Source organism: Gadus chalcogrammus, chromosome 16 (genome assembly GCF_026213295.1).
Source record: "Gadus chalcogrammus isolate NIFS_2021 chromosome 16, NIFS_Gcha_1.0, whole genome shotgun sequence".
In the NCBI taxonomy this organism is placed as follows: Eukaryota; Metazoa; Chordata; class Actinopteri; order Gadiformes; family Gadidae; genus Gadus; species Gadus chalcogrammus.
This window is the reverse complement of record NC_079427.1, coordinates 11,300,705-11,317,099: the sequence shown is the minus strand read 5'-3', so window position 1 is coordinate 11,317,099 and position 16,395 is coordinate 11,300,705. Positions and strand designations below refer to the sequence as shown.

The 16,395-nt window shown below is 42.2% G+C and overlaps 1 protein-coding gene across 1 annotated transcript; it reads left to right on the top strand.

The window, feature by feature from the left end:
* Positions 1 to 5,275: 5,275 nt before the first annotated feature.
* jam3a (junctional adhesion molecule 3a) lies at positions 5,276 to 16,110 on the top strand. The gene is made up of 9 exons (XM_056611318.1): positions 5,276 to 5,483; positions 10,624 to 10,692; positions 10,820 to 10,933; positions 11,176 to 11,328; positions 11,756 to 11,958; positions 12,554 to 12,653; positions 13,928 to 14,057; positions 14,456 to 14,507; positions 14,617 to 16,110. The coding sequence occupies exons 1-9, from the start codon at positions 5,396 to 5,398 to the stop codon at positions 14,650 to 14,652; spliced, it is 945 nt and encodes a 314-aa protein (XP_056467293.1). The 5' UTR covers positions 5,276 to 5,395; the 3' UTR covers positions 14,653 to 16,110.
* Positions 16,111 to 16,395: the final 285 nt, after the last annotated feature.

The following is a 16,395-nucleotide window of genomic DNA, read 5'->3' as shown; positions in this document are numbered from 1 at the left end:
CGGCCCCGAGCCCGGCCCCCCGGCCCAACCGTCCATCGGTGGAACACAGCTTAAACATACAGAGAGGATGACAGCCCAGCAGAGCCCTGTCTGATGACCCTCTGTGAGCCGTTGTGTAAGGTACACATTTGGTTTCCACGGTGACACTAACATTACGTAATGGCTTTGGCTGGCTGCTCCAGGCACAGAAATAGAAAGATTTGGGGTAGGGTGGTGGTGCCTTTTGTGTTTTCTGTTTTTTCTGTGTCTGTGTGTGATGTCTTCCAGAAAAGGGTGACAGACTGTGGCGGAGAATAGATAAGGAGAGCTGAAATAATCTCTTATGTAAAATAGGTGTGCGCCTGTGTGTGTGTGTGTGTGTGTTTGTGTGGACCTGTGTGTGTCCGTGCATGTGTACGTGTGTATGTAAAAAGCATCCATTGTCACATATTCACCGGTCATATTCAGAAACATTATGTGAACACTGTGGAATTAATCAAAAAATAATAAACGACTAACTCAATATTGCAACATTCAGTATAGGATACTATATTATAACATAATATAGTATAACATCACATAGCACAGCCTAGTCTAGTATAGTAGTGTAGCATAGTATGTTTAGTATAGTATACAGCTGAATATAGTAAACTATGGTATTGTATGGCATAGTATTTATATTGTATAGTATATTATAGAATAGTATAGCAATATGGTTTGATAAAGTATGCTATGGTATTTAGTATAGCTCATAGTATAGTATAGTATCAGGACGGTGATGATCCTGGCGCGAAAAAAATCAATAATTTGAAACAATATAAAACAACAAAAATGTCTTTTATTGATTTTCAAATTATTTTCTTAGGCTGTTAGATTTTATGGCTAGAGCTGCTATCATAGCATAGCCTGTTATTCAATAGAAGAGGTCTGCTTTCAGAAATAACAGACCACAGAATGCCAGAATTTGTCATAATAGTGTTTAAAAAAAGCTGTCGAATAGATTTGAGTGAAAAAGTATAATATAGTATGGTGTGGTGCGGTTTGGTATATGGCATTCTAGAATAGTATTGTGTGAGAACTTTGTTGAAAGAAATGTGTAGGAGTCAGTTCTGACTTCTTTGCGTCATGTGTAGCCTGGGTCACACACACACACACACACACACACACACAACCACACTCACACACACACACACACACACACACACTTACATGTATGTAGAGTTGCCATGGTTTCATGTATCTCCATTGTACAGTAGTCTGACGTCTGTACATTGCTACGACTAAGCCTCTTAAATATTTTCCTTTTTCATATTCTACAAATTAGATAAACATGGATAGAAAACTACCACTCCCATGTAGTACTAAACTGATTTGAATTAAACAAACCTAATTCTTCTTGCTTTGCAAAACTGAAAGTGCACGATTACATTTAGATAACATGGAATTACATTTTTCGAGACTTTTACTTTGAAACCGATGAAACCTTAAAGCACATCCCTGTTGCAAGTCTTGATGCTTCACCTGCCGCTCATTGGAGTTGAGAAGGCTATAAATACCCAGTGTTAATTGAAGCCAATGTTCAGATCTGCCTCCTTTCACTATCCAACGTGTTAAGGAGTGAACACAGAGCCACAGCCCCTCTCTCTAACGTCAGATCCATTCAGTTAGATATGCAGTTTCTTAGTCATGAGGAGGATTATGATGATGACAGGACTCCAAGTTAAACATGCTGATTCTTTCAATTTTATCTGAAGAAAAACCTCAATAACCTGTGCTTTTATTTTCTAGTCCAATATTGGAATACGTCCTTTTAAGTCCTGTGCTGTGGTGCTCCCCTCTGTTGGCCAGTGTCTGATAGCACAGATGACCTGCAGCATTGTCGTGTGCATACTAAATAAAATAGCTATTATGTGGCGATTTATGTGTTATTATCGTATCCGATCTGTTGGCTTTGATTTGTTAGCTCCTGATTCAAAGCGTTTGTTTAGCCTCTAGTGAGAGAGGTGTTGCAGAAGGCAAATGGCCTGTGGGGTGTTTAGCATACGTCTTGATGAGTGTTTCTGAAGTTTTAAGCAGTAGGTCAGGATCCTGGCAATGAAACGCCCTCATCAGCTCTTCAGTCGTTGAGCTTTTGTCTCTCAAATTAAATGTCTTGTCATCACAGTGTCATATTGGATATGAACAATAAACTGGCTCCGTTTAGTAGTTTTATGACAGCAATACATTAGTAAGAGATGGAAGTGACAATTTATTGGCTACGTTGTATATATTTTTGAACAATGGGGATTTGAACCATTTAGAATACTTACACGGTCACTCTGGTCATTTAAACAAACCACATGTCGTAGTATAATGATATTATACCATGATATTTTTACATGTAGGCTGTACTTGCACCACCGGCATAGATGATCGACTAACAAAGAACAAGCATTTTCTTAACAATTTGATTTTAAAAAAAATTGAAGTTTCTTCCATTAACTTGTCCGCCATGTTAGTGGCAAACATACAAGCTCGGTCTGTATCGTTGACAGTGCTGCACATTTGTTATCAATAATGTTTGCAGTGTTTTGAATCCTTGTGTTGTCATTATGTTCTTATCATTCATTATAGCTACATGAATACCAAAATGTAATTAATCTGTGTGTTCAAAGCCGAAACAGGATCTCAGCGTTGATTTGACAGTAGATCTGGCAAAAAATGATAGATATGGTAAGAAAACATGATATTGGGATGCAGGATTTATTAACAGCAGAAATATGATGAGGTAATTAAGTGTGTTGTTTTGCAAGCATACTCTAATTATAGCTGCAAGGAGGGAGCTGGCAGCTGCATAAAGATCTTGAAGGTTTAGGCAGGTGTCATGGCAGCGAGAGCTAACTAAGATATGTCTTTATATGGAGATTATGTGTGTGATTGAGGCATCAGTGTTAATTTAGCAATATTCTATATACTAGTAATATATATGGCATACATTGTAGCATATTGCTACACAAAATAGCAAAAGCATTAATGAATATATAATTAAAACCTGGCCAATGAAGTAGCATCAATTCTCAAGGGCTACTTTAGGCTTACGACACTATTAAGTGACACTGGACAAGTAGGCTTTGTAAAGCCTAGAAAGCAGGAGAAACCACTATGGTGCTCTGGACATTAGCTACTGTGCGTGTCTCACTAATCCTGCTGTAATGACCCACTTCCATCGGGCAGGCTGGTGGCGGCGATGGTTCATTTGGGACATTTGATTCAAAGTGCCTTATATTGATACAGGGACAGATCCATAAGGTTCAGGCTGGGGTTAAGCATCTGGCTTAAGGATGCTTTCAGTTAGGCTGGGGACATTAGGGATCGAACCCAGAACATTCTGACCGAGGGTCAAACGCTCAGAATAAAGCTATGAAGCTCTGAGTGCTGGACGTGGCAGCCCCTAAGAGCTGGCAGGGATCACCAGAACTCAACTTTGCTTTTGGAGACCGGGGAGGAAGCCTAATGTCACAAGCTCTTGGTATTACGTGTTGAGCTGGAGAAGCCGTTGATATTTAATATTGTCATGTTTTTAACAAAAACAGCATTGTTGTATAGATTTTTCAATAGGTTACAAACTACGGCGCTCATGTGCCAGTGGATATGCCGGTATCCGGTTTCACCACCGAACTTGAGATCCAGCTGAAATCATTTTTCAAACCTGTGTGGATATTAATTACAGCAGTCATATTGAATAGAATTGTGGAAGCGTACAAAAGATTGGCACCACCTTCTCCACCTAATGGTTCCTCGGAGGAGGTATATACCCCAGTACCTTGACTGACTCAATCTGTTACGTAACAATATGACTCATGTCACTGATTCTTAACCTCGTGTATTTCAGTCCTCAGAGATCTGAGATCATTATTTCCTCACACATATTTTTTTTGCCATCAATGGAAGGTAATGACGCAAGTTCCATTGCCTGCCTAGGATGATAATCAGGGTTACCTCTTTCTCACTCCAGGGCAGAGTTTATCAATTCTGGACCCAAAATAACAGTTTGTGGTTTTACTTTTTGGTTCTTAGATGGGGAAGCTTAATAACTATAATAAGCAAGATTGTTATCAACCCTTCCCAATTGAACAGCATGATAACTATTCAGGTCTTGGCAGATAAAGAGAACGTAGCCTAGAATATGACAGCAATAGCCATACACATTTGATTGTTTATTAGCGTTAAAGCTAGGGCAGGCATTTTGGAGAAACCTGCCAGAGAAAACAACCTTTCGAAAGTATCCAATGGTAAAAAGAAAAAAGCCAACCCTTCTCTTCAGGCCTTCCTCCAAAGCAACACCCCCAAAATATGTGACTAGCTCGCTAGCTTTAGCAATAGCTCAGCCTTGTGGAAGACTCTGGTCATGAGAAATGAGTGCATGGGCATTACTCCTCGCAGGTAGCCCGGTAGAAAGGTATACAGACAGGTAAGGTAAGCCTTCAAAATATTTAATTTGGGCCGAATGAAACAACAGGATGAGCCTGTGAAAGCCAGATACTTTTTTTTATAATGTTAAATTTAGTGCACCTATTTTTTTGTAGGCTTGCTATGTAGTCCCTTTTGAGTGAGGTGTAGGCCTAATATAATATAGGACTAATATGTGTCTTCTAGAAATTTCATAATAATTCGACTATGATCAATACTCTATTTATATGGGTATAAACAACTACATGTAGTTATAACACGTTGTGCTAACCACATGGCACTTGGCACATATGTACGAGGCTTACATAGCTTATAAAGGAAAACGTCAGGTCAGTTGAATGAAATGCAGTGATTATCCAGTGACGTGGACCCTCCGAGGGGATATTTGATTGCACACTGCCACCTGCAGTCTAATTCGGTGAACCTGCTGCAGCCACTTCCCTCTGAAATAAAAATACATTTATAATGATAATAAATAATGTTAAATGGTTTCAACCGTTTCAATTATTGAAATTGATCATACGTAGTCTGATGGCTATAGACCTAAATTAACCGGCAGGTGCCCTAATTAAAATATTTATTTGAAACATAATATAGTTTATATATACCGGTACTTAATACATATTTTGTGAAGAAAATGTGTCATAATTCCTCAATTATGTTCTGAACAATGTCACATACGTGCATGGAGCATTTACCTGAAAAAGACACACTGGTATAAAAACAAAATGCATTGTTTGGATTTATAAAATACTATAGCAATTGTATGGTGAGTATGGTACAGCTATTTCCGGTGGTCGATGAACCCTGTTCCGCCGCGATGCCCTTGTAGCTATGGAAACTCCTCCATGGCAACATCATCCAGCAGTCTCGCGGCGGACCCCATCCTCCTCCCATACCTCACAGAGGTGCTGACTCTCACAGAGCTCAGCCCCGCGCATGTGTGTGTGTGTGTGTGTGTACGTGTATGTGCAAGTGTTGTGACCGATACATGGAAAGCTACAAGATGGCGATAGCGCGAATCATCGCTTTCATTCTCTTCTGTTCGAGCATATGTGAGTAATTTTCTCCTGGATAGCGACGCGCTGCAGGGGGGTTAGTGGCTGTGCAGTGTGCGGTCCGTGTGGTTGTAGTTGTAAATCAGAGCCCTAGCTTCTCCTCTGCTGGAGCTGTAAGCTGACGTTAGGCTCTCTGTCTGTACTCATGTTGAGGTGGATCTTCCTTTTGTGGTGGTGGGGGGACGTGTCGAGGGTCTTTTTGGGCTTTTCTTCTCACGAAGGGCAATTGATTTAACTCCGCGACATTAAATATTAACACGGTGGGTATCCGACACCCGGGCTGTGATGCTGCCCAGCGTCCCGATGCATGCCTTTCATTAATGCCTTATCCTGACAGCGCTCTAGTGGAAATGTGAAGCTACTCATAAGCATAGCGATGTTTTGCAATGCATGCAAATCGTATCTCATCACGTTGACACGTGAACCAACTGACGATAATTCGGTAATATCTAGGTTATTAATTGTGCTTTGCTTTAAACTGAATTACCCCTTTGTACTCCGCGTTTCGTTGGCAGTAATCATACACTTCTACCAGGAGACAATGCTCCTTTAATAGCATGCTGGAGTACTGTTCTGCACATCGGTGTGCCTCCGTGTGTTAACAGGTGTAGCCCCGTTGGCGTACCGTTATTTCATTCTCCTTTCCTCTCCACAGCTGGATGTGTCCATGTGGTGGAGAATGCATTTGTCTGCTGTCTCTTAACTTCTGTACGAGCCGAGCCTGACACAGTGACACACGGTTAATGAAGGCTTTACAAATGGTCTCAGAGGCTCTCAGGTCAAGGACAGACTGGAGTGAGGGATGGCTTGCCCCGAAGGAGGAGGTGGCCAGCAGCAGGTTCAATCGGTTCCGTAATGTTGTTGTTCTGCCCCACCCCTGGCAGGGCAAGCTGGGGCCAGCGAGTTTAATGGGGTGAATGTAAGTCCCCCTTCAAGTTGGCTAATGCTCTGTGATATTTCCAAATTGGCGTGACTCGTTTCTGAAGTACAAATACCCCCAACGTGACTGCGTTTGTTTTTTGCAAATGACTCATTGCTCATTAAGCATGTATGAACAGCCATCGCATGACCAGAGTTTGGAAGACAAGTTTGCAGGCTGAGTAAACAGGAGTGTGACTGCCTTTCGCCAGCGGCCACTGTGACCATCTGCTACGCTTATGCCGTAATAGTCAGCCCATACATCCCCACATAAAGTGGTACCCGACTGATTCCAGGCCTGTGTCTGTGCGGCCTGAGCCTTTAGTTGTGAGTGTTTCAGTGCTAAAGTGATAAAGCTATAGCAGGCAAAGCTTTCTCGCTCATAATGCTCTTCTCGTATAGCTCTGCAGTTCCGAAGCTGGAATGAGATGACACCAGATTTATTTACTGACTACCGGGGGTATGTAATACACTGCGATACCGGCAGCGCTGAAGTGATTGCCAATGTGAGCCGGGTCGAGGTAGATCCAAGTCCAAAGTATCATTTGTTAGATACACAGCACCTGCCAGGGGGATTTCAGATCAGGGTTACTGGACGTGTTCATCTACTTATTAGAATATTGCTTTGAATTTGTTCGAATATGCATCGTGAAATGTTGTTGCATTAGGTGTTTCATTTTGTAGGGTGTGCATGCATAAGGAAAAAGTGGAATTTATTCATTATTGATATTATTCTTTCATATTATCCTATAGTCATAACATATCTAAAATGTTTATCGTCCTTCCTTTTACAGCATGCTATAATATGGGAAAGTTTAACAAATATGTTGTGTTAACACATCATATATTACACAGCCCGTTGGATGTGTAGTCCTACTCTAGTCTCCATGCAGTCTCTCGATGGCTCATTTACTGATTCCGGAAATTCAAATAAGACTGAGACCAGAAGCCATTGCATTTTTTAAATGGCTGTGTTGGAATGTCTGGAAAATGGCTTTTTATAGACTACTGGATCACCACTTTGTATTGAGAATGGGAAGCCCAGTTGTTTGCATGTTTTTAGTGCCTTAGACGATGGCAAAATGTGTCTATTTGATAGAACATTTCACTCCAAACAGGCCTGGTACTTTATCTATGCATTACCACAACCAGGAGATTAATAAAAAAAAAGGGCTTGCGTGGGCTGGCTTTCCTGCATGGATTATTTTTTATGTACTAGAACAGATACAGATTCATCTTTAGACCTGATTGTGTTATCAGGGTCACTATTGTGTGTATGAATGCTTTTGGTTTTATAGGAAATATTAGCATTTAACCTATTTATAGCCATTGTTTACTGAATCATTCTTTCCCACGGCCTTGAATGTTTTGTTTTATTGTTTTACTGTCTTACAATCGGGGACACAGGGTCAGGGGTGTGTTAACGAGATCCAGGGCGTCAGAAGGCCACACACTGTAGGGCTCAGTTTACAGACCTCCTAATGATCTTTTCAAGACCCACATTTTGAAAGAATTATCAATAAACTCCCAAGGCTTCAATTTTTCTTGTTTTCATAGAATTTACGCCCTTTAATCTATGATCCCTAGCCTCTTAAACTAACAAAAACAAATACAACATTTGTGAGTCATACAACTTACTTAAAGCTGGGGTTGGCAATTCTGAAAGAATCCCTCCCCCTCCCTTCAGGCCTGTCTCCAAGGCCACTCCCTCAAAGCACATGACAAGCTCGTTAGCTTCAGCAGTACCTCAGCCTAGCCTTGTGGAAGACCCCGGTCGTGGCCAATGGTTGCAGGGCAGAGTGTGCACAGGTAGCCGCCGGGTAGGTAGACAGACGGGCAGGCAAGCCAATCATTTCATTTGGGCCGGATTAAATTATTCACTGGTTTATTACAGGCTTGCGACAGCCACAGATAAAGGATATTTTGAATAAGAGTATTTGATCGATTGATAGCTGTTCAACAAACATGTAAATAATGCTTGTAAAAATAAATCCCCTTCCCCAGCTTTAATGAATCACTAAAACACTGAAATGCAGAACTTTGCTGGAGGCTTCTTCTGCAGTCGTCCTATAAAGTCTGTATGATCTCTGCTTGATCTGTTATCTCTCTTCTTGACTGCTTTTTATACGATGATTTGAGTCCCCATTGAATGTGTCCATGCTGACAGATTGAACAAATCCCAGCAGTACGTCACTATCTCCTCAAATCAAACATGCAACTCTAAACAACACTAATAAAGCCTGAAGCCAATCTCTATTTTTGAAGCGCTCTTCAGCACAAGAAAACCTCAGGGCTGATTCTTCAGCCACCATGCCTGGTTGTTTCCGTGCTTACAGACCAGAACAAATCTCATCTGTATACTGGGGGGCTGTGTCTGCTGGATAAGCTATGTGTCTCCCAGGATGTCCAGTCACTGTTGGGATAAAAATAGCCCTCTCCGTGCACCGAGTGGGAAAGTCAGCGCAACGGAGACGGAAGCTGAGACCTCGGAGTCACTTTTCCTCGCCACAGCCACCACAGCTGTGCTCACAGTATGCGGTGGCAGTATGCGGGTTGTCCCCACTGTCAACAATGAGCACTTGGCCCCCACTAGGCTAGTCCCACTTTGCGCGGGGGGGGGGGGTACCAGAGCTACGTGGATGTGAGGAGGCGTTATGCGCAGTGCTGCTGAGGTGATGATGTGTGAGGCGGGTGGGGGGGGTGAGGGGGTGGTGGGATAGTCTTCTTCCGAGTGCAGAAAAAAAATGCAGTCACGACATCGTCTGGGAGGGTTACTATCACAGAGCCTCCAAAATAAGCTGTGGCGGATGTTTCGACCAATTAGGAAGCCACACTGCTTATTATCGTCTAATCCAGCCCCTCATTTTGTAGCGTTCTGTGTTGTCCGACAGAGAAGGGAAAGGACCCGGTTGGGCCTGCTCTGCATGCTTGTTTTCACATGGATGTGAACCCGCTGATTACCGTGTTTATGGTATTAGATTGTGAGCAGAGACTGTATTGTTTCTGCGTAATGTCGCTGAAAGGTATGCACAAACTAAGTGAAAGGCACACGAAAAGCGTACAGCGGACAGCTCTGTTTAAAAAGAATGGCAATACATTGAGTTAGGAGGAATGTATGCTTAGGATCTGGGCTTGATTGCCATTGGCTTTTTATTCTATGCTAATCCATCTGGATCGTTAAGGCATTTTGATTGAGCCAGCTTAATTTATCTACCATGAGGCCTTTTAGATCTGGCTTTTAAGAAACAAACCTTGCCACAAGGAGTGCCTTTGGAACTGAAGCATCAACTAAATAGGTTACTTAACAACAACAACTAGGATCTAGGTCTAGGTTTGGGTGCCTTTTAATTCCAGGCCTTTAGGGGAAAACAGGAAAGCAGATTAACATAAATGTGATTGTTCTGTTTTGGGCCCATGTTTTTTTGCTAAGCAGTTCATTTACATGCATCCTCGCTCACTGTGCGTTGCGTCATAAATTCCCCCTCTCTTTCACGCAAGCCTCCGTACTGAACCGGAATTGCTGAATAAAGAATTAATTTGATCGCTTCGAACCGGCAAATAATCCCTCCGTTGAAAGGAAGACACTAATATGCTGAAACTAAAAACAGTACCGTTGTCCAGCCAAGTTATCCTGGTCGACAAACAATACTTTTTGAGCTGACTCGGGGAGAAAAATAGAAAACAAACAAAACATGGCAGTAATTATATTCCAAACCCCGTAATAGATCTGTAAGGTCCCTTGTTTAATTCATCAGCCAGGAGTACATCGGCACACAGTCTGCAAGGCTCCTACACGATGTTTCTTTCATGAGGGTATAAAGCGGTGTGTACATTTGTTACAATTAACAAAAAACATGCTTCCATACACATTTTTAACATCATTCTTAACCACCACAGACAATGAAAAGCTGCTGCATTTTGTGTTATTTTTAGGGTACAGAGCCTGGGACTATTTTGTGGGCATTTAGTGTTTCATGACTGCACCATTTACCCATCCAGCCCCAGGTGTTATTATCTTGGGATACAATTGGAACGTGATTAATGGGCTCTGGTTACATAAATCACATCTCAGGGCCCTAACTCAACAGATCTTCTGTTGTCAGTCACTCAGTACTTTAATTCAACAAATCTGATCTGTTAATTCCTCTGGATAGACTGACAGCTGTCTGCCATATGGAGCCATAACCATCTTCCTGTGTTTTTGTCTTTCTATTCGCAGGCCACGTGCCATCTCTCGCTGTTATTCTCCGGACGACAGACAAGATTGTGTGGGCAAATGAGTTTGAGCGTAAGCTTCTGGAACAATCCGTCCGTTCCCCTCCTGCCCAAAGTAGCTTTTGTTGTTCCTGGGCCTACCGGTTGGTTTGCTGATATCTTTTGTCTTTCCTTTCCTCTCTCTCTCCCCGCTTCCACAGCCATTGAGCTGACCTGCTTAATAGAATCCATCTCCACCAACAATCCCCGGATCGAATGGAAGAAGATCAAGAACGGCATTCCCAGTTATGTGTACTTCCAGAATCGGATATCTGGTAGGAGGCACTTGTTTGAAACATTTCTTTTCACAAAAAGATGAATCCCTCAGTCAGCAGCATCAGAGGAAACCTCTTGGCACTGCTGTTCTGAGCTGAAGCGCCCCCTTCTCAGGCCCACATTGTGATGGAGCAGTGGGCAGTGAATTCCCCCGTTGATCCGTCGCGGGGACACGCTGTGTATTTCAATGAGTGGTTTTGTTCCTTGTCCCCCCCCCCCCCCCCCCCCCCCCCCCCCCCAGGCGACTTGGAGCACAGGGCACAGCTCAGAGAACCGGCAAACATCCTGATCTTCAACGCCACCCGCACCGACACCGCCGAGTACCGCTGCGAGGTGGCGGCCATCGACGACCAGAGACACTTTGACGAGATCCTCATCAACCTCGCCGTGAGAGGTACTGTTACCATAGTACTGTACTGCGCTGCAGTGTGCTGTACTGTACTGCTCTGCACTGCGGTGCACTGCACTGTACTGTACTGTGGTGCACGTCGGATGAAACATTGAGGGTCCTTGCAACCTTTTGTACAGCCAGAGTACAGGGCCCTACTGCTGTCAGATAGGCAGTATAACATGGACATTCTGTACAGTGAAGTTCTTATGATATTAAGGCAAAATAAGACAAAAAGGAGTTATGATGACTGCATAAAAAAATAAGCTAGTAAAGAATTTTATAGTAAAATAAAATGTTATATATTAGCTGTAGGTGCATACATTTAAATGTGCAGGTGCATAAAGTGAAGAGTGCAGGTAAAGGCTGGCTGATGCTGTCCAGTGAAGGGTGGTCAGGCTTCAGGGTGAGTAAAGGCGTTCCCTCCCCGCAGTGAGGCCGGTGGTGCCGCGCTGCAGCGTCCCGGACGCCGTCACCGTGGGAACGTCCTCGGAGCTGCGCTGCCTGGAGAATGAGGGCTTCCCCGCCGCGCAGTACCGCTGGTTCCACAACAACGAGGAGCTGCCCCTGGACCCCAAGACCAGCCCCCGGCTCATCAACTCCTCCTACACCATCAACCAGGACACCGGCAGCTTGGTGGGTGCTGGGGGGGAACCAGACTAATGGAGGCGCCTTCGTGGGCGGAGTAGCGTTTTGGCTCGGTGGTTTGGCTCCAAGCCGAACAGGAAACTGGGTTTGATCCCCAACGTCTGCAGGCTGTCGAAAAGGGTTTTGTCTTTAGTTATTAGTGAGGTTTAATACAATTAATATAATACAATTATGAATTACAGTATTATTACATTAGTACTTACTACTTGCTAGATACAGTATTCTCTTTTATTTTCGAAGGTTTTATCTTTTTAGGGTAGAGTGAGATACACAGGAAGGTATGGGAGAGAGAGGGGAGGACATGTAGCAAAGGACCACGGCAGGGATCAAACCCCCGTCACTTCGGTAAGGACTGGGCCTTAATTGCACGCGCTCTACCCACTGAACCACTGGGTTGCCCCAGACACAGTATTCAATATCTAGTTACTATTGTATTTCAGGCGGGAGTTGAACCACCTAGCGACTGCACTACACTGTGAAATGTTCATTGTTTCTATATTCTGGTGTGCATCCCCTGCAATAAGAGCCAGTCAATGGAACGTAAAACAAGTTATATTATTGTGGGAAAATGTCCTCTTGGCAGAAATTCCGTCGGGTGAAGAAGGACGATGCGGGAGAATACTACTGCCAGGCCAAGAACGACGCTGGCCACGCCCAGTGCCCCCCGCAGAAGATGGAAGTCTGTGAGTGGTCCCACACCCATTCCCCTTGGTGTCAGGACTGGGTGATCCTCTGTTACCTCCTTTCCACCAACGCAAACCCGGTGTGCTGGTGCTTGTGCTGGTTCAGTGTTGGTTCTACACACCAGCCTCCCCAAGAACCAGCTTGGTTTTTCCCAGACTTTAAGGCTAGAGTAGAGCCACGTCTATGCGTCAGCATACGACACTGTTGTCCTAGCACGGCATCAGGACGTTAAAATTAACGCCCTAATGAACGCGTTAAAATTACGCTGACCCAATACTAGACTTCACTGGTTCTCGTTTCTGGACCAGCTTGGAGTTGGTACTGAGTTGGAACTTGTTCTTCTGGCCGGGAGCCAGGATTATATATGTGGAAAAGCCAAGAACAGGTTTGAGATTGGCACTGGCTCCGAACCAGCACTGGAACTGCGTTGGTGGAAAAAGGGGTACGTGTGAGTGCTGGGGAGTGAACTGCTTCCAGGTCGCCGAGTCTGGTTCAGAAGGTGCGTCTTGCTTCACTCGTGAGCGCAAGCACTGGGCTCAGCCAGCTCTTAATAACATTACTGGCACTAACAGTGTGTTATGTAATGACATCATAACACTTAGCCTGATACATTTACACATATATCGATTAAACGCTTTACTAGTTTGAATAGATGTGTACAATAATAAGATGCAAATCAATATGCCATTAAATAATGCTTCTTAGTTAAGTATGGTCTCTTTGCACGTATCGTACATTCAAGATGTACAAATTCTTCATAAAAATTGCATCAAAGTCCATTTTAAATTCAATTACTCCACAACGTGCCTGTAGAAAAACATGCAATAGTGAAGAATGAAGTGATTCTTAAATCAACATGTTCTCTAATCGTATAATGACCATAGGGAATAAAGGGGAGTGATAATCATTTGGAGATACAGCCTCACAGTGGGAATAACTATAATCCATATAATCCATGCCAGACCAACTATAAATACACACAGTCACCTTAGTGGAACTAAGCACAAGCTCACTTGTAGCCTCCGCAAAATATAAGCTTAGAGCCTGAGACTTTAGATTGGCTGAATGCCTTTGAACGATTCCTCAACTGCCAATCAAAAAGAAGAAAAGATTTTAAACTAAAAATAATTTGAATTCCTAACAGAACGTAAAGTATAATGTTCAAGCCTTTCATACTTTACTTGATCATGCAACCATTTGAATCATTTTAACTTAAGCAAATGTATTAAAATGTTTTGTTTTATCTGACACATATTTTTTCGTACTATTCTAGATGATATTGACATCGTTGGGATATTCCTGAAGTCATTGGCTGCATTTGTTGCGTTCATCTGTATAACTGTTGGCATTTGTCATGCCCACAAACATGGATGTTTCTCCAGCAAAGATCACAGTGATAATAAGTAAGTGACGCATTCAAATCACCAAATATATATCAGTAAACTCTTATACCAAGAGATTGGTCACTGGCTAACGAAGTAGCTGCTTTTAAGGGACATCCAGTCTTTTCTAAACACACAATGGACATTATTTTACATCAAGAAAAAATGTCGGAATTTGAACCGATAGTCAGAAGACACTTGTTAATGTAGATCCTCTTGTTAACCAAACAGTGTTCGGTTATAATCATGATCATATTATCAACTTTCAAATCAGCCTTTTCAACTCATATGTTTAGTTCACACATCTGTTTCAGAGCACGATAGGAAGTAATTGCAGTCCTAGCTGACTAGAAGTAGGATAGAGGCTGGCTTCTTATTCCAACATAAGTCTAAGTAAAACTCGACCTCTGTCATTTCAGCTACAAAACACCCGGCCACGAGCATGGGGTGGTTTACGGCGATCCAGACGAGGTACAGATTGACCTTCACTATCTCAATGTTTCATATACAAACAGCTTTTAGATTGTTGCAGTATAATTACGATTTATGCTAATTACATTGTCTTTGTTTTTCGACACAGGGACATTTTCGACACAAGTCGTCATTCGTCATATGAGGGGGCACAGTATTCATCCGAGTGTGTACGACAAACCAGACAAATCTATATCAATCGGGTGGGGGGGAAGTGGTCCGCATTATCAAATATGAAGTATTATGGCACATGAGCTAGGGCTCCTTAGGCACAACTTACTGGCCTTCGTTATATATATCTACAAATATACAAGTATTACTGAGTACATAATAACTTTGAATCTTTGTAATACCATTTATCCCAGTATGCTACAACTCAAAACGTTATATCAATTCTGAAAAAAACGAAAGTCGTCTTTCAACATTTAACAACGAGGGGGGGCGTGTGAAGGAAGCAGAATAGAGTGGCGAAGTCACGCCCCTTCCGATTGAGCCCATGGTGGGACCTATGAGATCGAAAAACATGAATGGGTTTCAATAATTACTTTCTCTCCATTGAAACCCATTCATATTTTTCTATCTCATCGTTCCCATGGGCTCTACCGGAAGAGGCGTGACTTCGCCACTAAATGAAAATGAGCCAACGGTACGACGGCAGCGACCGGTCCGTCCCGGCAGGACATTAGAGCCGCATCATCAGCACACACTTCTCCAGAGCACAGAGATACAAACACATCAAAACGTTGCCAAAGTAATATTAGTTGATTTCACAACTACAATGCATTTTGTTTCATTTAGCTTTTCTTACTTTGCAAGAGAACGTTTTATTGCACAACTTACTAGCTTCCTTTTAAAGCTGTGACCTTTTTCTGTCGGGGCAACAGTCTGACCATGGAAGAAACAGTGAGTTATTTTTCTTCAGGAAGGTTTTGAACAAATCCTCTTTTTTATCTCAACAACTTTATACTCCTGAAATTGTTTTCCAAAAAAAGTTTTATTTTCTATAACATTTCACAAATGTAACACATCTTCTGTTTATGTGGTTTGAAAGGTTAACGGTTCTTGTATATTGTTACTACGCAGGTAATTAGTAGCATAATATAGGCCAATTTATTGGCCGATGTATTGATTGATAAGTTGTAGGTATGTCTGAGTGTAACAACTACAATGAATTTGACTACATATACCACAATGCTGCAGCTCACTACGTACTATCAACATGGTAAAGAGTGCTGTTTTTGTGTATAAGTGACCTTCTGTGCTTTACTAATTATTTTGTGAATATTGGACATATTGTCCAGTTTTTGAATCAATATTAAATGTACAAAGACATTTCTTGTTGTTATTTTTTTCATGCATTGGCAGCATACTTATGTACATATGGCAATAAAAACTGTTTGTTGAACATAGAGTTACAAAACGTATTAATCTGTGTGTATCTGCAGTATTAAACTTGTCATTCATCGGTTACAGTTCATCTTCTGAAACAATAGTTGTCAGTGTTGGAAGTCTTCTAGAATGATTTGTGTAATAACTCAGGAACTGTTGTTCATTTGATATTATTGTAAAATGTTTTGATTTGTTACTATTAAATACATTTTTAATTGGAGAATTGCTTTGCTCAGCTTTTTAACATATTGTGGGAACCCAAAGTTAACATGAGATTGAATGGTTAATGTCCTATTTTGGTATAGAGCTCCACATTTATAATGAGTACCAAAATGACTACATCCGCAGTTAATGCGATCATACATAATATGAATAAATTTTTCCGAAAAACATTTTCATGACAGGAAAGACGAAGAGAATGAAGACAATTCAATTCAAATTTCAGACTAAAGACATTATAATGCCAGGATAGATGTTCTGTGGATGTGGATGCGACAGT

Coding starts and splice junctions, on each gene's coding strand:
- jam3a (XM_056611318.1), top strand. CDS start 5,396: ATGTGCAAGTGTTGTGACCGATACATGGAAAGCTACAAGATGGCGATA. Junction 5,484..10,623: donor TCTCTTCTGTTCGAGCATAT/GTGAGTAATTTT, acceptor TTCTATTCGCAG/GCCACGTGCCATCTCTCGCT. Junction 12,654..13,927: donor CCCGCAGAAGATGGAAGTCT/GTGAGTGGTCCC, acceptor GTACTATTCTAG/ATGATATTGACATCGTTGGG.